At 43.3% G+C, this 27,248-nt stretch overlaps 1 protein-coding gene across 1 annotated transcript in view; it reads right to left on the reverse strand.

Moving 5' to 3' along the window:
• clasp2 (cytoplasmic linker associated protein 2) overlaps positions 1–27,248 on the reverse strand; it is a 250,807-nt gene that overhangs the window by 204,408 nt on the left and 19,151 nt on the right. Inside the window, 1 exon segment of the mRNA XM_080735691.1 lies at positions 9,136–9,214. Coding sequence (XP_080591817.1) covers positions 9,136–9,214 — 79 coding nt within the window.

A 27,248-nucleotide genomic window follows, 5' to 3' on the forward strand; every position in this document is an offset into this window, starting at 1 on the left:
CTTTATTTACTAGCCTAGCTCGGCAGTGTTTAGCCATTAGCCATTAGCTCCATTGTAGTCACTTGGACAGGGCGTTTATCGTGGGCTTGCCCAGGCCGAATATAACAATTGCATTCACCACGGCTTCGTAACTCGCGCGGCTGGCCTGCTCTTCGCCCCCGAGCGCCGCAGGACCAAGGTCCGCTGGCCTTCGCGACGCTTGCAATGTCGTGGACAATCGAGCGGCTCCGCCTAGAGGACGTTGTTGTGGCGACCGCTTGTTCCGCCCCGTGCCGCACGGCGAGTGCTCCGTTTCTCGACCGTACTGTTTCTCTAACAAACCGTGACATATACACTGTCCAGCTGGGTAAAAAAAAAAAAAAAAAAAAAGCTAGCCAGATGCACGCACGTGCGCGTGGCCTTCGCGCCGCTTGCAATGTCGTGGACAATCGAGCGGCTCCGCCTAGAGGACGTTGTTGTGGCGACCGCTTGTTCCGCCCCGTGCCGCACGGCGAGTGCTCCGTTTCTCGACCGTACTGTTTCTCTAACAAACCGTGACATATACACTGTCCAGCTGGGTAAAAAAAAAAAAAAGCTAGCCAGATGCACGCACGTGCGCGTGTGTATGTTTTTAAGCCTCTACTCTCAACATTTCCATGCTTGAGCAGCTTTCTCCAGATGAGAAGCCCCCATTTTAGAGAATACTTTGAAAACAAGCTTAATTAAACAGAATATGAATGTAGCAGCGTTCTCTTTGTTTTAAGAAAGAAGACCGACTGCTCTAAGTTGTGCTTGGTCATCTTTTCCTTTGTTTATATATTATACTTTGTAATATAAAATAAAATAAAAAGGTGTTCAATAATACACAACTTTATCAATAAAAAAAGGCTGTCTCGCGTTACTTCCGGGAGCCTTTATCTTTTGGGGGACCAAATGGTAAGATTGCCTTTTTTGGCCAAAATTCTCCTTTAACTCACTGCGTTCAAGCTGAAAAATATAAATAAAACCCCTCAAAACACAGTTAGCTTGTAGAAGTGCCTCTTAGGATGTGCTTGTTTCACTTCCACATTTATGAGGGCTGCCGAGCAAGACGGGCACGTGTGTGTGTGTGTGTGTGTGTGTGTGTGTGTGTGTGTGTGTATGTGCACACGTGCACACTTTATATTGCCATGGATCAATAGCATTGATCATTACTCATTATGATCTCATACTGTGTGTGTGTGTGTGTGTGTGTGTGTGTGTGTGTGTGTGTGTGTGTGTGTGTGTGTGTGTGTGTGTGTGTGTGTGTGTGTGCGTGCGTGTGTGCGTGTGTGTGTGTGTGTGTGTGTGTGGAGAGCGAAAAGATGTGAGAGAGAAAAAGAGAGAGGGAGAGAGAGATAAAGAGAGATTCCAGAGTTGACAGCCGTGACTTTACAGTTATGTCTCACAACTGGGCTTAGATAACAGAGTGTGTGTGTGTGTGTGTGTGTGTGTGTGTGTGTGTGTGCGCGCGTGCGTGCGCGCGTGCGTCAAGAGGAAAGCTTGTGACAATGACAATCGGTGACACCTAACAAGCACAGGGCACATAGGGGGGCAGCCACTTACATAAAACACACACACACACAGTGATGTCACAAGCAGAAATGATGTGCATGAGGTCATATGTGTGTTGGGTGTGGTTTCAGGGGTGTATACGGTCGGTATACGGTCGGCAACACACACACACACACACACACACACACACACACACACACACACACACACACACACACACACACACACACACACACACACACACACACACACACACACACACACACACACACACACACACACACACACACACACACACACACACACACACACACTAAATATAGGGAGACTATGAGAGAAAGAATAGCCCAGAGAGAGACAGAGAGAAACGGAGAGGCCCCCTGCGCTGCTGATGGGGAGTCTTAAGGGATTTTTAAACGGATACGGTCCTGTTGTCGTTTTGGTGTCGTCACCAAACCATGTATCGCGTTTACACCTCGTATATTGGCTCGTTTTGTCCTTAGGGTTGGTGTGTTTACATGACAATGCATGAATTCACGGAAAATGCTGTAGTGTCATGTGCCCGGCCTACATATACTGTGTATTTACCCTTCAACAATAAAATATATGTTGTTTTTAATGAGACGTGCGATGTAATTACGCTCCCAAATATGTTTTCACAGGTTGACTGAGTCCCGCAGTCTTAGACTTTTTAATAACACACATTTAGTCCTAGTATTAGTCGACTAAATATCAAAATCTTAGTCGACTTAGTCTTTAGTCTTAGTCAACGAAATTAACACTGCCTCCGCAATAGCTCTCGCCTCTCGGAGTGTCATCGTATTTACCGTACTGGTCCTTTTACACAGCTGCGAACTCAATACGGAAAGGAAAAGATCCACTTACAGAGTCGTTTTCAAAAAAGTGTCATACTGGGTCATAAATACACGTCTGTTAGGGCATGAACGGCTTGTGATTTTTGCAAGTCGACTCGACTCAATAAAAAGTTGAGTTGAAGTCGACTTTATGGTTTGATGACGTCATCACATCACACACGACCCTACCAATTATTCTGGGGGGTCCCCAGATGATTAACTTAATGTGAATTAACATTTTTTTCTAGAGGGTATATTCACATTTCTAAAGTGACAATTTAAGGACTTTTTAATACCTCTAAAATGACAAATTTAACATTGTGAAAATAGCAGATCTACATGCTCACAACGCCTCGCAACGTGAGGCGTTGTGAGCATGTAGATCGGCTATTTTCACAATATAATTTTTTTTTAACTTCGACTTTCTCTAGTGGGAGTCGACTTGTGTAATGAAGTCGACTTGTCGACTTTTTCGTTAATGCTAGTCTCTGTGGCAATATGGCTGTATAAATAGTTTTGTTTAGCGGATTCAGATGAATGTGTCCTTGTGTAAAAATACCATTAGAGGAAGGACAAAGTTGAAGTGAGACTGAGTTGTGGGAGAACTGAAGTCACAATGCAATGAATGGACTAGTGTACACACACACACACACACACACACACACACACACACACACACACACACACACACACACACACACACACACACACACACACACACACACACACACACACACACACACACACACACACACACACACACACACACACACACACACACAAACCTTAGATCAATAATGCAGTAAGGCACGGCTCAAGAGTAGTTACGTCAAAAGTACAAATACCTACAGACTCTCTCAACAAGGGAACACATTGTGAGGAAAGCTTCTAACGTGTGCCACTCACTCAGCACAATGCGGTGGTGGTGATTCTTTAAGTCAAATTAAAGCTACACACATGGCCTGGAACTACACAGTAACATACCTAGTGTTAGTTTAGTCTGAATCAGCTTTGCTTGTGTTTGTTGCGACCGAAGGTCGCATATACTCTGAAGAACCGTGTCGCTTGAGTGACCTTCCTTCCGTATCCTCGTGACCGTCCTTCCGTATCCTCTGTGATGTCAGTGTGATGTCAGCGAGTTGTGACATCACTTCCTGTACAGGGCGGCTACACGAGATGTGGATAACACTATATATGGAGATAGTCCAGTCCATCATGTCATATGGGACTACCGTCATAGAAAGTAGCCATTGTTAGGCCGGAGTCATTGGCTGTCTAAACATGGAGATGTGGATAACACTATATATGGAGATAGTCTAGTCCAATATGTCATATGGGACTACCGTCATAGACAGTAGCCATTGTTAATCCGGAGTCAATGGCTGACTGTCTGTACAGGAAGTGATGTCACATGACATACTTTTTATGCCCATATATGAGTCCTAACATGGAGATGTGGATAACACTATATATGGAGATAGTCTAGTCCAATATGTCATATGGAACTACCGTCATAGACAGTAGCCATTGTTAGGTCGGAGTCAATGGCTGTCTGTCTGTCTGACTGTCTGTACAGGAAGTGATGTCACATGACATACTTTTTATGCCCATATGAGTCCTTCTGTACCACATCTCCATGTTTAGGCAAACTCCACACAGAAAGGCCCTATCGCCAACCCAACCTAGGGTGTGAGCGATAGGGCCTTTCTGTGTGGAGTTTGCATGTTCTCCCTGTGTCTCCTAGGGTTGATACCCTCACAAAAACATGAACAAACTCCCCCCAGAATGACAACAACTAGAATCGTCAGAGAAACGCTGTGGTTGGCCAGATGGTCAAGAATTGGCGCGACCTCGCCCTTTAGGGCAAGGTCATTTGGACCTATACATGGAGAAATGGAGAAAACCTGTTTGGCCTAAACATGGAGATGTGGTACAGAATGACTCATATATGGGCATAAAAAGTATGTCATGTCATGTGACATCACTTCCTGTACAGACAGTCAGACAGACAGCCATTGACTCCGGCCTAACAATGGCTACTGTCTATGACGGTAGTCCCATATGACATGATGGACTGGACTATCTCCATATATAGTGTTCTCCACATCTCCATGTTTAGGCCCTATCGCTCACACCCTAGGTGGGGTTGGCGATAGGGCCTTTCTGTGTGGAGTTTGCATATTCTCCCCGTGTCTCCTAGGGTTGATACCCTCACAAAAACATGAACAAACTCCCCCCAGAATGATAACAACTAGAATCGTCAGAGAAACGCTGTGGTTGGCCAGATAGTCAAGAATTGCCCTGAGGTCGCATTCCACCCTCAGGTGTCTTACTAGTTTACAGGCTAAAAGAGTGACTGAGTAAGTTAATGTAGGTCCAAAACCATTTGTCTTGTATTCATCGTTTAAAAAATGATCTAAAATAGTGAAAATAGACGATCTACAAGCAAACAACACCTTGCACACGAGGTATTGTGTGCTTGTAGATCTGCTATTGTCACAAGTTTTGTGCAATCTTCTTGTGTGGTGAAGCAGGGTTTTACTTGAGAAAAAAAACATACACATTTGAAACAGGTTTTCTGCCCGACAGACATATTTTGAATGATCCATTTCTAAACAACGGAGCTACCATTTTTTTTTAATTAATTGTTTTATTTATTTATTTGTCAGGGACAAAGCACATTAATCAACATGTCAGTTTTCACATCAATGCAAATGAGCCAAAGTTAGCCATGAGCTAATTTTCAACTGTAGTCCCTGGGGTACAAAAGTGATGGTAAGGCTGTCTCAGGGCACCCCATAAATATATTTTTTAATCCAAGGCACCCCTAAAATTTTCACTCCCAGCACCTTATATTTATAGCATATCGTCGTTGTCGGGTGGAAACCTTGTATGTCCAAAACCATTAGTTTTGTATTTATCATCTAAAAAATCTACTAAACTAGTGAAAACAGCAGATCTAAAAGCACACATGTGCTTGTAGATCGTCTGTTTTCACTAGTTTTGTGCGACGGTCTTGTGATGAAGCAGGGCTTTGCTTTACCAAAAGACGTACACATTTGAAACTTGGAAATACGAGGTTTCTGCCCAACAGTGACGATATTTTGGTGATTATGTTGCGAGGAAAACGTTGAGATAATAGCCATTTTGGTTAGAACTGACAGAAAATAACTTTGTACTTCAAGTTTAAAATGACACTAAATATTAAATAGTGTCCAAATAAATTCCATATATCATCAAATTATGTCGCGGCAACCCTGGACTGCCGTCACGGCAACCCTGGACTGCCGTCACGGCACCCCAGGCTGCCCCGTCACCCACTTTGAAGGGAGAGCGAGAAAATTGGTTTAAGACCGGGGCACAGGCGTTCCTGCAACAATAGCCTGCAAACAGCGTAGAAAAAGTACTCAAATGTTTTACTTGAGTAAAAAAAAAAGTATTGACAATTGGAAATTTCTAAAGTAAAAGTAGGCCTACCTCAAAATTGTACTTCAGCACATACTTTAGTAAATGTACTTACTGTAGTACACATTACACCACTGGCCAGCGATGACTTGCAAAAACTATCGCTACAGTTTCATTTGTACGGCTCATGAGAGCTTTGCCTCGCAATTCATGCATCACAGACATGCATGATACAGAACCTATGGTCACACATAATCACTGACACTAAACATTGATAGTTGTTTATTATGGTAAACTTTTCACGTTGCACACTTCTTCTGCTGCAGCAGCTGTCCTCGCTCGCCTCATTTATATTGTTCAATCAATGTTAATTTAACTCTGAAAGTGTACAAATGGAAGTAAATTAACCATTTGTGTTTGATATCGTCTGTTTTAGGCCACCTTTTTACGTGTGAATGTAAGTTCTTTTGATGTGCCGATTGTATTGTTATATTGTTGCCTATGTGGGCTATTTCATGTTAACCCCCTATATAAACTTTAGTTACTTTAAGGCGCAAGCCGGTATAAAGCGACTTTAGTCATTTCTAGTTTCTAATTTCACTTTTATAATTATAATAATATGGCATATTCTATATGTTTGCGTCCAAAGAGCCTCACCGTTCGTTCGTGGTTTATGAAACGACACAGTAAAAATCCCCATGGTTTGTTTAACTCCAAAGAGCATACAAATGGAACACAACGGGTTGATTTGGTTCCATCTGTACCAGGCTCTCCTGAGTTCAATTAACGTGGAAGGGTTTTGCCGTGCACCCTGCTGGGAAACTACATGGACCAAAAAGTTGCATTAAAACTACGCTAATGAGCGTGTGTGTGTGTGTGTGTGTGTGTGTGTGTGTGTGTGTGTGTGTGTGTGTGTGTGTGTGTGTGTGTGTGTGGTGCCGCAGGGTTGGCTAAAGGCCAACAGTCGAATATATTTCATCTGTCTAGGATTGATTTAGTTATGGGACGATATGAAAATGTCATATCACAATTATTGTGAAAAAAGAAATCGCGATTTATGATGTTATCGCGATAATCAAAATCCATTTTCCTGGGGTGGAACATTTGGCCAAAAATAGCAGATCTACAAGCTCACAACACGCCACATTGCGACGCGTTGTGAGCTTGTAGATCGGCTATTTTTTTTGCAAAGACATTTGATAGAGAGAGAAAAAAAAGACTGTATCAAGTACATATATTATTAAGTACCTTTTACCAATTATAGAGGGTTTAAGTGGTCCGGATATGCAGCTCGGTAAATAAAAGGTGAATTGATCCTAGTGCATGACGGAGGATAATAACACAATAAATGAAATCTCCACCATACGATTATCATGAGTGTTTTTTATCACGATAAACGATAATATTGTTTATCATCCCATCCCTAACTGTACGTTGTGGTCAACGTAGAGTTAGGGCCAATTCTCGAGAGTGGGCCGCGCCAATACGCCCGTTCGTTCGTTTACCTTGTTGATGTCCTTAAGCTGATGAGGGGTTGCGCCGCCGTGTACTGTAATCACATGGCGAGCAGTGATGGTCTTAAAAATCCATTATGCGTTAACATCAACGGAGACCAATTCTCTTCCGTGTTGATTTTCTCTGGCCCTGGGGCTTTGTGGCCAATGTGTGTTCCCAATCTATGGCAAGACGGACCGGCCAAATTCACATTAATGGCATTACGCCGCCCTCTGCTGGCTGGTCTGCGAAAGTGCAGACCAGGCAGGCAAAAAAGGCAAAAAAAAAAAAAAAAAAGAAAAGTCTATCAATCTACTATAACGTTGCAAAGGTAAGCCGCTTTTTGATGGCACCAGACCCAATAAATAAATAAATAATCTGGCAGTAGGAGAGTTAAGGGGTGTCTGCCCGAATAAAATTAGGATGACTACCTTTTTCCACTGACGAAAGTTACATAAAACTATATAAAAACTAATCTATGATGACTAAATCTGTGATATATTGACAATTTGTCAACAAATAAAAACTAGACTCAAAAGTTGGGGAGGGACTAGTGGAAAAGAGATCCAGTAGAACTAAAAGACAAGTCTTTGCGATTTGAAAATAGCAGATCTACACGTTAAATCGGCTATTTACAGCAGGCAACCAAGTGTAAAATCAGCCATCACGACGCCAACCTATTATTTTGCAAACAAAATCGACGGTGGATTTAGTTGACAGAAATATTATGATATTTAGTCGACTAAAACTTTCCAGATGACTAAAATATGACTAAAACCAAATGGAATTTTATTCAAAAAGACTGACTAAAACAAAATCAAAGTGTGCTGTCTAAATCAAGACTTTCTGAGTTTACTGAAACCAAATGGACCCCAAAGGCTCTGATGCTCGTCCATATCCATTTCATATTTTCATTCAAGACTTGTTTCTAGAACAGATAAACAAGTGAAAACAAAGTACGGTACACTGCCATACAACTTTGAAATATAAAAGAGGTTACCTTTCTCATTCTGAACGGTGCGTCCACGCTCCTAAATAGAAGTGAGCTCTGAAAGACGCTCAAACAGGTTTTTGACGCACCTGATGCCTCCGCTGTGGCAGCCTACAGCCAATGTAAACAATGGGTCGGACGCAAGAAGCGGATGACACTGTCAGTGTGTCAGGGCCTTTACGGGTCCATTTGGTTCCATTTCTACACTCTCAAAGAGTTCAATTCACACAAACGTCGTAACCTTAACTGCTGTGCCTCTGGGCGACTGATGTTCTCGCACAGGACAATAAAAGGCCTGTGTGTGCGCGTGCGTGCATGAGTGCGTGCATGTGTGTGCGCGTACTGTATGTATGGTGGCCGAATGCATATCAAACTGGGTGTCCTAGACATTAACAAATAATAATTTCTTATCAAAACCTCCACCGGCTGTCAGTCAGTCTGTCAGTCAGTCACACGTCACGTCACACTTTTGCCCTACTCATATCTCCGCCACCGTTGCCCCTATCCATGCCAAACACACTCCTTGGTTGCCAAACCACAACCTCCACCCCTCATTTCTCACATGGCCATCTTCTAGCGCCACCATGTGGCTGATTCTTGCAAAACACATTTTTGGACACTGCTCCTGCAGATTTTGCCCTAAAATCAGGCAAAGCGATACACAGTATGTCTACAGTCATGTCATCAACATGGATCTGTCCCATTTCCCATATTCCCTACTGATTGATCATTAAACCAGTTTAGAGGGGATGTAGCAATAAGTAGACTCGTCCAAGCGGTGACGTCTGGGTCTAGCCCATAAACTGCGTTATTGCATTTTGAAGGACCCAGGTTAGCTCTGTGTTAATACAGGGAGGATGATGATGCCAGGTCTCTCACCTGTACCCAGGTATCCCTTGAATCGCTCTCCTAAGCGGTCCACAAACGCCCCGCAGATGTCGATTCCCAGAAGAGCCACCTGCGAGAGACAGAGAGAGAAGGTTAATGTGGGGTCAACATAACCTTTTTTGGAGAGTTGGGGTAGAAAAATAACTCGAGGACAGAGCAACTAAGTCTGTTTTATTAAGTCTAGAGGATCTGAGCGGCATTGATGAATTCCAAACGTTATCAAAGTATTCTGAGGCACCCCTGGACTGGCGTCAAGGCACCCACTTTGAGAAACCCTGCTACAGACCATTGGTTCTCTCAAATTATTTGGGGGGGTCTCCAGATGATTAATTTAATGTGTAGCATTCTTTTCTCACTCAATAGTAAACAAACCAACATAAAGTATAAGGGTATAGAGGGTATCTGCAAGTGACAATGTAAGGACTTTTTAATACCTCTAATATGCTAAAATGACAAATTAAACATTGGCCAAATTGTCAAATTTTACAGGCAGAAATTGTGAAAATAGCAGATCTACATGCTCACAACGCCTCACAACGCGAGGCGTTGTGAGCATGTAGATCTGCTATTTTCACAATTGAACCGTGTTACACAAAATGTAATGCCTCAACCCTTAGTGCTCGTCAGGGTGAGGGGGTCCCCAGTTAAAATGTGATTATGTTGGGGTCGCGGCCTGAAAAGGTTGAGAACCCCTGCTATAAACAGATCATAAGCGCCCTGCAGTAGCTCCATGTTGACAGCCAGCTACTACACCCCAAGGGTCCAATGATGACACGCATTGCTATGGATACCATAAACACCACATCATCGTCATGTTGAACAAAGGATTCCTCCCCATGGCTTCCTTTGATCACATGTAGAAATGTCACTTATCATTTCTATGGTTGTAAGAAGTTAATGTGTGCATGCATGTATCCCTGATGGTACAATGAATGGCGGGCCTGTGGGAATGATGAGGTCACGGTACTGTCGGGGATGTGTGAAGTGTACGACTGTACGTCATGAAGCTGAATCCTTTGTAGATCATCATGACAACACCTTCTCTCATCTTTCCCTCCTGCCACGGCTGTTGTTTAAAAAAACATCAGGAAAAATATAGAAGAAGGAGAGGTAAATGGTGCATTTACAGTAGTGTCTTTATCCAAGGCGCTTTACAGAGACATTTGTAACATTCACCTTCATTCACACTCACACACACACACACACACACACACACCAATGGCAGAGGAAACCATGCAAGGCACCAACCTGCTCATCGGGAGCAATTAGGGATTCGGTGTCTTGCATGGACACTTCGACACCAACTCTGGGGGAGCCCGGGATCGAACTGGGAAACTTTCCGGTTTCCAAGCGGCCGCTTTACCTCCTGAGCCACTGCCGCCCCAGAGGTCACTGGTTTACAAGTGTGCAGCAGCATGCAGCCAGAGGTCACTGGTTTACAAGTGTGCAGCAGCATGCAGCCAGAGGTCACTGGTTTACAAGTGTGCAGCAGCATGCAGCCAGAGGTCACTGGTTTACAAGTGTGCAGCAGCATGCAGCCAGAGTATCACTGGTTTACAATTGTGCAGCAGCATGCAGCCAGAGGTCACTGGTTTACAAGTGTGCAGCAGCATGCAGCCAGAGGTCACTGGTTTACAAGTGTGCAGCAGCATGCAGCCAGAGTATCACTGGTTTACAAGTGTGCAGCAGCATGCAGCCAGAGTATCACGCGTTGAAAACAAAAGTGCATTCTGTCTTCATTAACTCTTTTACTGCTATACGAGAGCTCCTTCATTGTTTCAAGTGTCCGCCGCAACATAACGAGCGTTCGTTCTTTTACCTGTCTGAGCACTGTAAGCATATGAGGGGTGGCGTGGGTGTGTACAATAGCAGCAGCTCCCGTAACGTTAGTCTCAAATCTGGAGCGCACATAAACAATAATGGCGGCGGGATCACTTCTTTGGTGGTTTTCTATGCCTGGATCTACTTTCTCTATTTCTATGTTTGAAAACTGATGCAATCGGAGGGGGAGGAGGAGTCTCTCGCCTTTTAATGGTGGCCCCCCCATTATGTTGTGGTTTCACTGCTCCATGAGAAATGCAGCTGCCTTTTACACAAGACTGCAATAGGAAATAATGGATGGCTTTTTTTCTATAAATTCGCAAAGGTATGCTACTTTGATTTTTTAAAGATTTGTTTTTGGGCTTTTATGCCTTTATTGGATAGTACAGTAGACCGACAGGAAACGGGGGGAGAGATGGGGAGGGACATGCGGCAAAGGTCGTCCGGATCGGGAATCGAACCGGCGACGCCGCCAGGCATCAATGCCTATATGGTATGCGCTTAGACCAGTAGGCCACCGGGCGCCCCGGTATGCTACTTTGATGGCCGTGAGCAGACTGTAAACAACCTAAATGGCGGCAAAAAGAGTTAAATATTATTGACTACCTTTTTTTTGCACTCATTCTGTTTTCTCAAAGTGACTGTCGCCGCTCGGAGGTAATTGATTAGATTTAACTTCTTTCTTTTTTTTTCCTACAAGCACAAATTTTACCTATACATTTATAATAGAAAATGCACTTTACGGGCAAGTGGGCATGATCCTAGGGCAAGTAGAACATGACCTGTTTTTTCCTGATGGGCAAATGCCTCTGAGACCTTAGCGTCAACAACTGGGTTCCTTCTAAATCCACTTGGGACCCGAGTTGGATCATGTCATGGCACTCTTTCATGCTCTCTATGCATCTTATAAAGCAAAGCATTAGAAAGTATCCATTAGAAAAGAAACAATACTTTCATTGTCTTGTCACCGTGGTATTCTTAGTCCAATATGTCAACAATGTGTTGTATAGAGTTCTGCTACCTAACCTGAGCCCCTAATGGGACCCAGATCTCTCCCAACAATGACAAAGTAGGCCTCAGTCAAGCAGCCATTGTAGGGCTGCACCTTAGAGAAAGCACCTCCCTCCTCCATCGATTTAAAAACACTATTCATCAAGACACCATTGTTGGATTGTTTTCCTTAATGTATTTCCAGTGAGAGGCGAGCAGGGGAAGTGAAACAGGGCGTGTGACGACGTGGCTGACATTTAGTGCTTTGTATCGCATCATCATGGACCAGTGTTGATTTCGTAAAGTAAAAACTATGGCGAAAGGATGTTCGTCGATAGGGCTGCGGCTGTCACAATTATTACATAATGGTCTAATCGCAATTATTTGACATAATCAAGATTATTTTTCATAATCGTCATAATCGTTTCCATGTTGAAAAATGTTAAAAAAATAGTGGAAATAGCCGATCTACAAGCTCACAACGTGTCATATCGCGACATGTTGTGAGTTTGTAGATCGGCTATTGCCACTATCAATGTTCTTTTTTAAGTATAAATTTGTCAAATCTGTCAGTAATTTCTTTTTATATTTAGGTTGTGTCATATCTGCCATGTGCAACTTCAAAGCCAAACAGAAATGTAATTGTCAACGACAAAAACACAATTAAATTGTTAATAGCAATTATTTGAGTGACAATTAATCGTCATGTAAAATGTCATAATCGTGACAGCCCTCTGTATGGTATCATCATGGACCAGTGTTGATTTTGTAAAACTATGACGAAAGGATGTTCGTCAAACACCTCTTTTCACTGACGAAAACAAAAATAAGAAAACTAAGCTATGATGACTAAAACTAACACTAAATATATTGGCAATTTCGTCAACAAATAAAAACTACAAACAGCATGCAAGAAAGTGTAAAATCTATCATTACGACACCATCAAGGCCTGCCAAAATACATGTTTTGTCGAAAAAAACAAAATCAACTGTAGATGTAGTCGATTTTCAAGTGACTAAAATATGACTGACTGAAATTTTATTAAAAAGATTTTCACTAAAAACTAAAGACTAAATCAAAGTAAAAAAATCAACACTGTCATGGACACACGCCCTCTTAGCCAATATTTTATAATAATCATGTTTCATACAGAATGCAGTCTTCATAATAAAAATAGGCATTTTTCTTTGCTTCACATTCAGTGTCTCTAGGAAAGCTCAAAGTTCAACAAGTTGGAAAATTGTTCAATAAAAAATACAACATTGTTGGGATATGGGCCAACATTTCAACAACGGTGCATCCCTATTTATGGAATAAAGAGGCATTGCTTTTTCAAAGTCAGTGTTTATATGCCATTTTCAGAATGGACCATGTCCTTTTTTTAAGATATCAATATCGTCCAGAAGTCATATCGCCCATCCCTAAAAACACTGGAAGCATATATAGCTTGCTTCTTAGTAGAAATGGGAATTCTAAAATAAAAAGATATTTCAAAATATTTTTTTGTGAACAGAAATGTACCCAACAATGTTTAATGTATAGGGTCAACATGTACAGTACAAGCACTTGGCAACAGCCGAAAGGAAAAACTCCCCTTTCCATTGGTAGAAACCTTGAACACAACCCCAGGCTCTATAGGTGGGCGGCCGGCCATCTGCCTTGACCAGTTGGGTTGAGAAACAGGGAGGGAGAGAGAGAGGTTCAGAGGGGGAGGGGGAGAGACAGAGAGAGAGAGAGAGAGACAGACAGACAGACAGACAGACAGAAAGAGAGACAGAGACAGAGAGAGAGAGGGGGGGGGGGGGGGGGGAGAGAGAGCAGCAAGCTATAATTTATGAAGTCCATTTCAATGAAAGAATTGTGGATCTCATGGGAACAGCTTGGCTCCAGTGTGGATGTTGGACTTCATGAGGCCAGCCTGTGACGCCAGTCATCCATGAATGACACACCTATTAAGTATGACTCCAAATATAGGCCAGGTTTTGGGGGCGCTCATCATATCAGAGCCCCTGTTGAATGGTTTGTGTTTCGTAGCCGTCGTGCAGAAAGAAACAGTTTTCGGGTTTTTTGTTTCATGCTTGATCATTACCTGACTTTCGCCAGATGGTGGCAGCATTGCGTATATAACGCTCTGCTTTAGCATCTGGACTTGCTCGGCCAGCGTTGATAACACTCGTAAAGTCCCGGGCCGGACCAATCATCGGCAGCTATGGGCGGGCTCTGAGCGGCTCTGAGCCAATAGAGTCTGATTGCAGACCACGTGGAAACCCAGGAGGCGGATTCTGGGTGCAACGTCATGCAGACAGGCCAATATGAGTGGTTGGAGTTGGCACTCCCAGACTGTGATAGAAACGGCCACATCCAATCACCTGCTACAGAAATTCAAAAAATGGCCCGCCCCTTACATCGAGTGTGTCCGAGAGAGCCCAGATGTAAGGCAGAGCGTTACGCACTGCTGCAACTATCTGGCGAAAGTCAGGTTAACTAGAGCAGTGTTCAACCACACACACACACACACACACACACACACACACACACACACAAACACACACACACTCGGGCATTAACGAAAAAGTTGACAATTCGACTCAGTCGACTTCATTACACAAGTCGACTCCCACCAGACAAAGTCCAAAGTCGAAGCTGAAAAAAAAATAAAGAATAATAATACTATCTATTGTGAAAATAGCAGATCTACATGCTCACAACGCCTCGCATCAGATCGGCTATTTTCACAATTTCTGCCTCAATATATTTGACAATTTGGACAATGTTTAATTTGTCATTTTAGAGGTATTTTTAAAGATGCAGTGCCATGATTTATTTCCCCCCTAAAACATGATTATCAGGTATTATGATTATACTAGGAGGAGGATTTTTTTTCCAAAAGAGTGTACAGAAAGAGTGGCCACACCCACCAGTTCATTAAGTATGCCTGGTTGTTTAGATGGGTGGTGACACTACAGGTGAATAGGGTAAAAAAAAAACTAATAGCTATCACAATGAAACTTTTCCAGTTGATTACTTGCATCAAGACTAAGCTTTTTTGAATTATACGTTTTCTGAAATTATATGTTTAGATATGCAAATTAGGCATTATATGCGCTAATAATGCCCAATTTGCATACTTTTCAGGTACATAAATCTGAAGATTGGATAATGCCAGGTTCAAAACTATTGTTTCCTTTTCTTGACATATTAGAGACAAAAAGAATTACAGAGGGGATTTTAGATATCTCTTTTTGTCACTCCATAAATCATAAAATAGTGTCAACAGGCATAAAAAAACAATTTTCGCCATGTTTTTAGTGATACAATGTGATGTAAATCAGGCTATGAAAGATATATCAACAAACCCCTCAGTAAATATCTTCAGGATATAGATAAGAATAAAACTGGAAGGTTTGGTGTATGTGGGTGCAACTGAAGTGGAGGTGTATGTATGAGGAAAAACACATTTTGAGAAAACGACCTTTAAAGATCAGACACCCCCATCCTATAGAAACCAATTGTAACTTCAAACTCCATTTTAATCATGTTAGATTAATCAAAAACGCATGTCCTCGGTTCTGGTGACTCATACTGCCCCCTCCTAATACGTGAGGGGGCCATGTTTCTTTGATTCACCTTTTATTTATTTTGTATTGTCTATATATCTTTATTTTATAAAAAATGTATGGAAAGAAATGCTGTTAACTCGGCAACTTCACGTGTGAAATGAAAATCTATATGTGTATTTTGAATGTTTATTTAGCATTATTTTGAAAGAAGGCATGTTTGGGAAGCCAAATAGTAACAAATCTCAATTTTTTAGATTTTACATTTTTACATGTTTTCACCTGCCATGTCTCCCCTTAAACTTTATGTTGGTTTGTTTACAGTTGAGTGAGAAAACAATGTTGCACACTAAGTTAAACATCTGGGGACCCCCCAAAATGATTGGGGGTCGTGTGTGATGTGATGACGTCATCAAACGATAAAGTTGACTTCAACTCAAATTTTTACTGAGTCGAGTCAACTTGCAAAAATCACAAGTCGTTAATGCCCTAACACACACACACACACACACACACACACACACACACACACACACACACACACACACACACACACACACACACACACACACACACACACACACACACACACACACACACACACACTAAACGTATCTAAAGTAGCAGATATACAAACAAGCTCGAAAAAGTAAACGCAGCACGTTTTGGACACGGTACGAGGATTCCACCCGAGAGGGAGTCAATTATTTCTAAATGTAGAGAACATGTAGTCGAGGACCCACATGGCCAAAAGCTCAAAGAAAAGAGGGGTACCTGTGATTTTCTGCCGTACTTTTTATTTCAGTTTTATCTATTAGGTTGGTCATTAAGGTCCACAGAATGAGAGGCCTGCTCTGCCGGAAACATCGCGAAAAAAAGTTATGGCCATTTGTATATTCACTGTCCCATTGACTCCACTAGAAATATTAAAAAAAGAAAGAAAGTCTGCTTTAATTAGCATGTGAGGGGTCAAATTAGGGATTCTTCGTGATTCTGAATCCATTGCAAGCATTTGTTTTGCATGAAAAACATTCCTTGGGCAAGATATCAACCCCCCAAAACAGTCAAAAGTGATGAGTCATCACTTTTTTTCCACTTTTCACAGTTTTGGGCTGCCAAAAAGTGACCCAAGCAATGTGTTTTATGCAAAACAAATGCTTGCAATGGATTCAGAATCATGAAGAACCCCTAATTTGACCCCTCACATGCTAATTAAAGCAGATGTTTTTTATACAAATATACAAATGGCCATAACTTTTTTTCGCAATGTTTCCGGCAGAGCAGGCCTCTCATTCTGTGGACCTTAGTGACCAAACTAATAGATAAAACAGAAATAAAAAGTACGGCAGAAAATCACAGGTCCCCTCCCATTTTGGGGACTGGGTCCCCGACTAATGAGAACAAAATATGTATGCAGAAGAAATGTGGCGCTAGGGTTGGAGGCGGTAACCGCCGTACCGCGGTATACAGAGGTCTACCGCGGTGTCATTGTGCTTACCGCGGTAAAAAGACAAAAAAAAGGTCTATGTTTTATTGGAAAACAAGCGAGTATTAAAACGGGGGAGAAGCGAGGACCGCATGCGCTCCATGCCGCTCTGCTCTGGGCCGTGTACCACACGTTGGAAGCCACATACGTCACTCAGTCAGACACAGACCTGCACAGAGTGCACAGGGCAGGAGAGTACGGAGCACAACTCTATGACGGAGCAGCATAAACTTTCTCTGTAATCCACTCGACACAAGGATGTTAATACATACCTTGTGTTGTGGCATATCTTTTTTTATTCATACGGATTACTGGCGGAGCGCGGGCCGCGTGGACTAAAACCGAAAATGAAACTATTTTACTTTTTCCACCGCGTCGCACGTCGGCGATTTTATAACCTTTTCTGTCAAGTCTTGTAACTAAAACCTGTATATAGCAGCACTCAATCACTGCGATTTGAGAGTTGAGTTTACAGAATCACTGTACACGATCTGACTACCCTTCCTCTTCTGGTTTGTTCACACAGCTGTTTGTGTCTGAAAAGCCCAAGTAGCTAGCCTACGTTACTATGGTAACCCGACAGTGCAGATCTAAAAGCTCAGAACGCGTCGCGGATGCGATGTGTTGTGAGCTTGTAGATCTGCTCCTTTGAAAGCCAGACCCGCTGTGCTGTACGGAGAAGTATAACTCGGGCAGTCAGGCTGTGTCGCCTCTCCACTGTGGAGAGGCGACTTTTGGGAAGATGATTGCAATATTTTGGCTTATCGCCGAACCTTAATTAATAGATACGGGGGTGCGGTAATTACCGCAGTACCGGCGGTAAATGGGAAGGCGGTAATCGCGGTAACAAAATGTCCATACCGCCCCAGGCCTATGTGGTGCTGCGAAATTAGTTCCGGTTACACATACTGTACAGACACACATTAGCAGAAGGCTAGACTTCTGCTCTCAAAAGACAAAAACGTGGTCATCTAATATTTTATTTATTTATTTTTCACTGAAACGCTGCTCTTCTGACCTCCTGCTGCTCACAGCATTGCAGAGAGTACAGCAGAGAGGCTGCTCAGACCCACCAGCTATTTCCATCCCCCTCTCAAAAACCCTTTAGTAGGATTTCACTAAATAAAAGACACAAGGGTTTAGGGGCTGTCACGATTTATGACATTTTACTTGACGATTAATTGTCACTCAAATAATTGCGATTAACGATTTAATTGTGTTTTTGTCATTGACAATTACATTTCTATTTGGCTTTTAGGCTTTGAAGTTGCACATGGTAGATATGACAGATAACCTAAATATACAAAGAAATGACTTACATATTTGACAGATTTACACTTGAAAAAGAACCTTGATAGTGGAAATAGCCGATCTAGAAGCTCACAACGCGTCGCGATGTGACGCGTTGTGAGCTTGTAGATCTGCTATTCCCACTATTTTACTTTTTTTTAAATATATGAACATTTTTCAACATGGAAACGATTATGACGATTATGAAAAATAATCACGATGTAAAAAAAAAATCACAATTAGACGATTATGTAATAATTGTGACAGCCCTACAAGGGTTACATTGTCAGCATGGATATCTCAGAGAAATCGAGACATGGAGAGATGTATCGGATATCAACGTTTTTTTGGGTCCAAAAGTGCTGTGATGTCACCTCTAAGTCACATGACTGGGGATGGGACGATATGAACATTTCATATCACGATTTTTGTGACAAAAGAAATCGCGATTTACGATATTATTGCGATAATCAAAATCCATTATCCTGGGGTGGAACATTTGCCAAAAAATAGCCGATCTACAAGCTCACAGACATTTGATAGAAAGTGAAAAAAAGACTATCAAGTATATTATAAGTACCTTTTACCAATTATAGAGGGTTTAAGTGGTAACGGATATGCAGCTTGGCAAATAAAAGGTGAATTGATCCCAGTGCATGACGGAGGACGATATCACGATACATTTAATTTATTGTGTTTTTATCACGATAAACGACAATATCGCTTATCATCCCATCCTTAAAACGTACAGGTCAACAACTGATCAACAAACGTGTGCGGTGTTCAGGCCAGGGTATGTGCTTGCGTGCGTGCGTATATGCCTGCGTGCGCAGAAGGGAGTTTTTCCACTGATTAGTATCTGATCCCACGCAGCTCATGGAATGCTTATGTTGGCAGCGCGGCCCGTAGAAAACCCCTGAAAACATTATTCCCTCTGCTCTGTCTGTCCCCTACAGACTAGACTAGACCACAGCCCTTTCCCTATTTTAGGCATATGAGAGAGAGAGAGAGAGAGAGAGAGAGAGAGAGAGAGAGAGAGAAGAGAGAGAGAGAGAGAGTGAGAGAGAGAGAGAGGAGCCAGGTAATCAGTGGTGGAAAAAGTACTCACATTTTTTACTTTGAGTAAAAGTGTCAATACTGCAATGTAGAAATACTCTGTTAGGGTGCCCTCACACCAAAATACCTATAAGAGTGGAATCCGCGTTCCGCCAATGCATTTCAATGAGAGTGAAGCGGTTTCATGCCAGCAGAGGATTTCTTCCAAAAATGCTCCCTTCTCATTGAAATGCATTGGCAGAACGCGGATTCCACTCTCATTGGTATTTTGGTGTGAGGGCACCCTTACAAGTAAAAGTCCAAAATTCAGAATTTACTTGAGTAAAAGTATGTAAGTATTGGCATCAAAATGCACTTAAAGTACCAAAAGTACTGTAAAAGTACAACATGTTTGAAAATAGCAGATCTACAAGGTCACAACGTGTCGCGCTGCGACGCGTTGTGAGATTGTAGATCTGCTATGTGAGATTGTAGATCTGCTATTTTCAAATAGCCAAGATATAAAATAGGAGTGTTTTATGCCTATTATGTTTTATAATATTATAATTTATATCTGCAAAGTAACTTGTAACTAATGTTTTCAATAAACATGTAGTGGAGTAATATTACAATATTTGGATCCCAGATGTAGTGGAGTAGAAGTAAAAGTTGGAAATTGGAAACACTCAAGTACAAATAACTCAAAATTGTACTTGAGTACAGTACTTAAGTAAATGTACTTAGTTACTTTACACCACTGCAGGTAACCACAGACAAACAAAAGAGGAGGAACAGGGAGAGGAAGAGGAACGATGAAGAGAAGAAGAAAGACAGACAAAGTAAAGGAGGCCAAGAAAGAAGGGGAAAAAACAGAGGAGGGGGAACAAATTGAACTGAAGAAAAAGTCATCTTGGATTAGAAACACGAGCTCTGAGTCGATACGACGATGATGACTCCACCATACTGACCTCATTTATGACGGGGGGGGGAGAGAGAGAGAGAGAGAGAGAGAGACAAAGAGCAGGAGGAGGAGAACAGGAGAGGAGAACAGGGCGAGGAGGGGGAAAGGAAGGAAGCGAAAGAGGTACGCAGGGGCGTCACAAGGGGGGGAAAGTGGGACCAATATGGAAGGGGGCTTTAATTATTTTATACTTTAGCTATTGAAAAATAGCAGATATACAAGCTCACAGCTTGTAGATCTGCTAACTCAAATTTTGCTTCTTAGTCCAGGCGTTTCGGGCAGTATTTTGATGGAATCGTGCACTTTAAGAAAGAAGCATGAAATTTGGCACAAAGTTAGAACATGCGATATGGAACATTTTTGGCTATAGGGGCATCGCAGATTTGTCTTGGGAAACTTGTGGGAGCCAATTAAAGTTGGGCTCTCATAGACTTTACTATAGAGAGAAATACCGGTAATACAAAAAATACATATGCTTTAAGTAGCATTTGTTTTTGGGCTAAAAACGGACCCCATAAAACTATGGTTTAGTGATGAGTCATCACTTTTCAAAGTTTTGTGGTGGCCGTTTCTCGGAAAGGAATGTTTTTCGTGCAAAACAAATGCTTGCATTGGTTTCAGAATCCCGAATAACACCTAGTTTGACCCCTCAAATGCTACTTAAAGCATAATTTATTTTTTGTATTATTTTACAGTAAAGTCTATGAGAGCAACTTTGATTGGCTCCCACAAGTTCCCCAAGACAAATCTGCGATGCCCCTATAGCCAAAAATGTTCCATATGGCATGTTCTAACTGTGTGCCAAATTTCATGCTTCTTTCATAAAGTGCACGATTTTTGCCTGAAACGCTCGGACTAGACGCTCCCTGGAACTAAATATTTTGAGATGGGGGTCCGTGGCCAAATACATATCATTTTCACAAATTTTCTAAAATAGCTGATCTACAAGGTCGCAGGCAGTGCGGCACTGTGAGCCTTAGATCTGCTATTTTTCAATGGTTAAAGCACAAAATGTGAGTGAATCCTTGTACCCAGGGCCCAGCATTTGGTGTGACAGCCCTGGAGGCACGCAGGAGGATGAGGAGATGTCTGGAAAAGAGAGAGAGAGAGAGAGAGGAGGAAGGGAGGACTGGGTGGCAAGAGGACAAGGGGAGGATGGGAGTAGGGATGCAAGCCATATCGTTTATCGTGATAAAAAATAGGATAACAGTGATGTTAATAGGTTTTTAATGTAATGAGTCCCCGGGACCCACGAAGGGTCTTTCGGATGAGTCCCAGGGATATTTTATGGGTCCCACAAAAATTATACGCGGCATGTCATTTTTGACAAAGTGCAGCATTTAACTTGAATTGGTTATTATATGGTTATGTTCATGTTACGTAGAAATGTGTCTGAAAGAAATGAACCACAATTCCAAATCTTACAATTTTAATACTTCCAAATAGTCATGTGTTTGATTTTTTTTATACCGAACCGGTAATATCGGATGTTGACCACTTGGGGGCGCAGATAGAAGCTTTTACCGAGTCTTCATAATGAACAGCCACCTGTTATTTTATATACATCGATAATATATGGATCTTCTCAGTGAGATGATGTCTCCTGTTTGTACTGTTACTGCTTCTATGGAATGGGGGAAATGCTCTCTGGCGTGCTTGTGTTTGCTCTGCTGTTGTGCAGAGAACCAGTGGACTGGGTCAAAAACAGTGGATTGGGTTGCTTGTAGATCGGCTACTTTTGTTTTGAACGGTTGATCCTAGAGGGACGTGCCGCCCCTCTATGGATGCGGGAGGGCAAGGCACAGGCGGCCGCGGTAGTCCGCTGCCCCGGCGGACCACCAAAGGGACGGCGCCGCCACGAAAACACTATAATCAATCAAACAGTTAGGCAGCCTTGGCTACATACATACTGTCTCAGATAGCATTAGGGCTGTCTTCGACACAGGATTTATGAAGTCGACTCGAGTCGCGGGGGTTAATACGACGCGTCGACGAATCGTTTTATAGTCTACTTTGTATAAAAATAAAAAAAAGATGAATTGAATGCACAGTGTTTTCGGTGATATCGGTGCGCGAGCACAAATGTTATCTGCATAGCAGTGTAAAACCATAGAGTTATAACACACCGTTAAAACAAATAAAACATCTCCGCTGTTTCAACTCTGCCCCGTCTCTCTGCAGCGTGCAGTAGAGATGAGACATTCGCGAACGATTCCGCTCTCTTGAACGGCTCTTTTAAATGAACGATGGGATCCAGTCCGCAGTCGCGGGACACAGAGCACTGACAGAGTAATGAGTCAGTGTCGAGAACGGATTCATTTCAGAAACGGATCATAAAAAGGTGGAGGCACAGCTCCCGCTTGAGCCAGCAGTGTGGACATGTCATGGACGCAAACACAGCGAAACGCAATCATTCATCATGGATTACAACACTGGAACAATTCAGAAGCACTTTAATTAGAAAATGTAACTTGTAGCCTACACTTGTGTATGTTAATTTGACGTTAGAAGATTGTTTACTACTTCGTGGACGCGCGTTTGTGCTGTGGCAGGTTATTTAATATGGGATTTTGACAGCGTGCTTCCTCCTCTTAACGGAACACCTTCCCGGCTCTGAATGTTTTAACGAAGCGGCGGTCTGAACCGTTCTGGCCGTTCCGTCTCACTTTCAACCCGACGCTGGTGCGAGACAATAAATAACTGTTCGCCAATTGCTACTTCTCATTGGAAGTACATGACACCACACCAGTCCAGCAGTGCACCGCAGTACTGGCAGTAGTAGGCTAACTGGTGATATAAAAAATATATATATTTTCGCTTCGACTCAAACAATTGGCGTCGATTCCCGGGGCTTAAAACGACGCGCCGATTCGTCGATTTTTAGAAGACACCCCTAGATAGCATACATGCTAGGCTAGCTTGCTTCCTCCGTGTTGTAGTTGAGCCAATAAAGGTTATTTTACCATGTTCACCACGACGTTAATCGTCGCTATTGTTGTAAAGACGCAATGAAGACCTGTGTGGCTTCTAACACGTTGTCCAATGTCCACCACCACATCTATAAACAATAGCGCGTGTACTGTATATCCAGTTGTTATTGAATGGAGGGGAAAGGAGGCGGGTCCCTGTCTGAGCAGTGAGCATTGAGCTGCAGTGTAGAGACGTGACGTCACGTTTCTGCGCCGCGCCCTGCCATACACGTCCTGTGGGGGAACCCTTTTTGATGTATCACCTAACACGCTGTGCCACTATGGTCAGAGAGCGGCCCGGTGCTACGCTAAAACTCAGGCACCCATTGAATTCTGTGACCATTCAGTGGCGCACAAAATGGCGTCGTGGATTCAAAACACAGACTGTCGTTAGTTTTATCGTCTGTTTTAAGACTTTCTACGCGGATTTCATTTGTGTTAACGTAGGGTAAAGTAGCATGCCTTCACCCATGAACAATGGTGGCGTCTGTGGACTTTTTTAAAAAAAAAAAATTCGCGACGTGGTAAATTATTTTAACGTGGACTCCAATGGAGGCAATGCGTCCGTGGGACCCAAGGACACTGACGTGAATGCGTCTCTAGGCAACGTGAATGCGTCAGAGACGCGAGACGCGCACGTAATGACGTCACTGCGATAATCGTATCGTGGAGATTTACATTTTGTGCGATATTGTCCTCCGTCACGCACTGGGATCAATTCACCTTTTATTTGCCGAGCTGCATATCCGGTACCACTTAAACCCTCTAGAATTGGTAAAAGGTAGTCATAATATACGTACTTGGTATAGTTTTTTTCACTATCAAATCTCTTTGCGTCGCAACGCGCTGTGAGCTTGTAGATCTGCTAATTTTTGGCAAATGTTCCGCCCCAGGGTAATGGCTTTTGATTATCGCGATAATATCGTAAATCTTTTTGTCACAATAAACGTGAAATTAAATTTTAATATCCCCCCATGCCTAGATGGGAGGGGGGAGAGAGAGAGAGAGCGAGAGAGAGAGAGAGAGAGAGAGAGAGAGAGAGAGCGACAGCTGAGGTCTCCTCAGCACCCCGGGTCCATGCTCAAGCTCCCTCAGCCCTATGTTCCCTCAGCCTTATGTTCCCTCAGCCTTATGTTCCCTCAGCCTTATGTTCCCTCAGCCCTATGTTCCCTCAGCCCTATGTTCCCTCAGCCCTATGTTCCCTCATCCCAAAATAGGACCCTATGTTCCCTCAGCCCTATGTTCCCTCAGACCAAAAAGCTCAGTCCCCCATGGCATTGTTTCCGACGTCTCATTGTTCTGACGCCCCATTCGTCCGATGCTGGTGAATGCTAACCTGGTGAATGCTAACCTGACGACGCTGTTGAATGCTAACCTGGCGAATACTAACCTGGTGAATGCTGACCTGCCAATGCTGGTGAATGCTAACCCGTGAATGCTGACCTGCCGACACTGGTGAATGCTAACCTTTTGAATGCTGGTGAATGCTAACCTTGTGAATGCTGACCTGCCAATGCTGGTGAATGCTAACCTGGTGAATGTTAACCTGAAGAATGCTAACCTGATGACACTGGTGAATGCTAACCTGGTTAATGTTAACCTGGTGAATGATAACCCTAACGTCAGTAAAACTATGCCTAAACCTAACCCTGCAGTACTAAAGAGATGTCAGACTTATGGGCAGTCCCCTAATAGGCCCTATGTTCCCTCAGCCCACACATTTTTCTTTACACCTGTGTTGATGGTAACCACAACATCAAATTATACATGCACTGTTGAAAGCACATGTTCTGGGGATACTTACACGTGTACATCATGTTGCAAGGGATTATTTTGGTTAGAACTGATTAAAATAACTTTGTATTTAACACAGAAAGAAGGCTAATAGCGACCGTCAGGTCGCAGTTACTATCAAAACCTCCACTGGCTATCTGTTAGTACGTCAGTCAGTCCGTCTGTCCGTCACACGTCACGTCACACTTTTGCCCTACTCATATCTCCGCCATCGTTGCCCCTATCCATGCCAAACTTTGCACACACACTCCTTGGCAGCCAAACCACAACCTCCACCCCTGAGCTCCAGGGACCCCCTGCCGCCGCCTGCCAAAAAGTAAAAAAATTACCAAATAACTACCCCAACGGGGCTGCTCACGGGGAATTCCCGGGGACCACCAACTCCTGGTGCTACAGAACGGATGCAAAAGTGGTTCCTAGTGGAGGACCCCCGCCACTGCAGCGCACATAAAATGCCACCCCTCAATTCTCACATGGCCCTCTTCTAGCGCCACCATGAGGCCGATTCTTGCAAAACACATTTTTGGACACTGCTCCTACAATTTTTTCCCAAAATCACACAAATCGGTACACAGTATGTCTACACTCATGTCATCAACATGGATCTGTCCCATATAGCGCCTCCATCAGGCCAATTTTTTTAAATACATTTTTGGACACTGCTCCTACAAATTGTGCCCTAAAATCACAAAAATCGGTACACACTTGCTCTACGCTCATGTCATCAACATGGATCTGTCCCATTTAGCGCCACCTTCAGGCCGATTTTTAATAACACATTTTTGGACACTACTCCTACACATTTTGCCCTAAAATCAGGCAAATCGGTACACAGTATGTCTACACTCATGTCATCAACATGGATCTGTCCCATATAGCGCCACCATCAGGCCGATTTTTTCAAACACAGTTTTGGACACTGCTCCTACAGATTTTGCCCTCAAATCACGCAAATCAGTACACACTATGTCTACACTCATCTCATCAACATGCATCTGTCCCATATAGTGCCACCATCAGGTCGATTTTTTCAAACACATTTTTGGACACTGCTCCTACGGGTCCATGCTCAAGCTACCTCAACCCTATGTTCCCTCAGCCTTATGTTCCCTCAGCCTTATGTTCCCTCAGCCCTATGTTCCCTCAGCCCTATGTTCCCTCAGCCCTATGTTCCCTCAGCCCTATGTTCCCTCATCCCAAAATAGGACCCTATGTTCCCTCAGCCCTATGTTCCCTCAGACCAAAAATAGACCCTATGTTCCCTCAGCCCTATGTTCCCTCAGCCCTATTTGGGCTGGAACCTGGAACCTCCAGAGTACCCTGGAACCTCCAGAGCTCCAGGGACCACCCTCCGCACCTCTAGCCCGACTTAGGACACCTTCCCGGGCCGGGCGCCACCCAGCGCCAGCCTCTATACCTCCGTGATGGAGGGAGTGCCCACTTTAGGCACTGGCTAACATTATAAGGCAGGGGCAGGGAGAACCAGCCCAGGGGGTCCCTGGAACCTCCGGAGCTCCAGGGACCACCCTCCGCGACTCAAGCCCGACTAGAGACACCATCCTGGGCAGGGCCCTATTTTGGGCTGAGGGAACATAGGGCTGAGGGAACATAGGGTCTATTTTTGGGTTGAGGGAACATAGGGCTGAGGGAACATAGGGTCTATTTTGGAATTGAGGGAACATAGGGCTGGGGGAAACATAGGGTTGAGGGAACATAGGGTATAATAAATTGTTAGGGAGTGAGGGAACATAGGGCTGAGGGAACATAGGGCTGAGGGAACATAAGGCTGAGGGAACATAGGGTTGAGGTAGCTTGAGCATGACCCCGCTCCTACACATTTTGGCCTAAAATCACGCTGCGACCTGACGGTCGCTTATCTCCCGATTAGGGAGTCTTACTGGTTATTAAGGCCATATCTGTGAATGCATGGGTAACAGGGATCTCCATATATGGGTAACTGGTCCGATATATATTAATAAAGGATAACATAAATTAAAAGTTCACATATGGGTATTCCCAGATGATGCCCTAACCACACCAACAGAATCCATATATGGCCAAGACTGGTGGCCAAGACAGATGGCACGACCTTGCTCAGTAAGACGCCCTTAATGGGACATCGGAACAATGAGATGTCGGACCAATGCCATGGCATCCATTTTGGGCTGAGGGAACATAGGGTCTATTTTTGGGTTGAGGG

This window comes from Nannobrachium achirus (genome assembly GCF_963921795.1).
Source record: "Nannobrachium achirus genome assembly, chromosome: 10".
In the NCBI taxonomy this organism is placed as follows: domain Eukaryota; kingdom Metazoa; phylum Chordata; class Actinopteri; order Myctophiformes; family Myctophidae; genus Nannobrachium; species Nannobrachium achirus.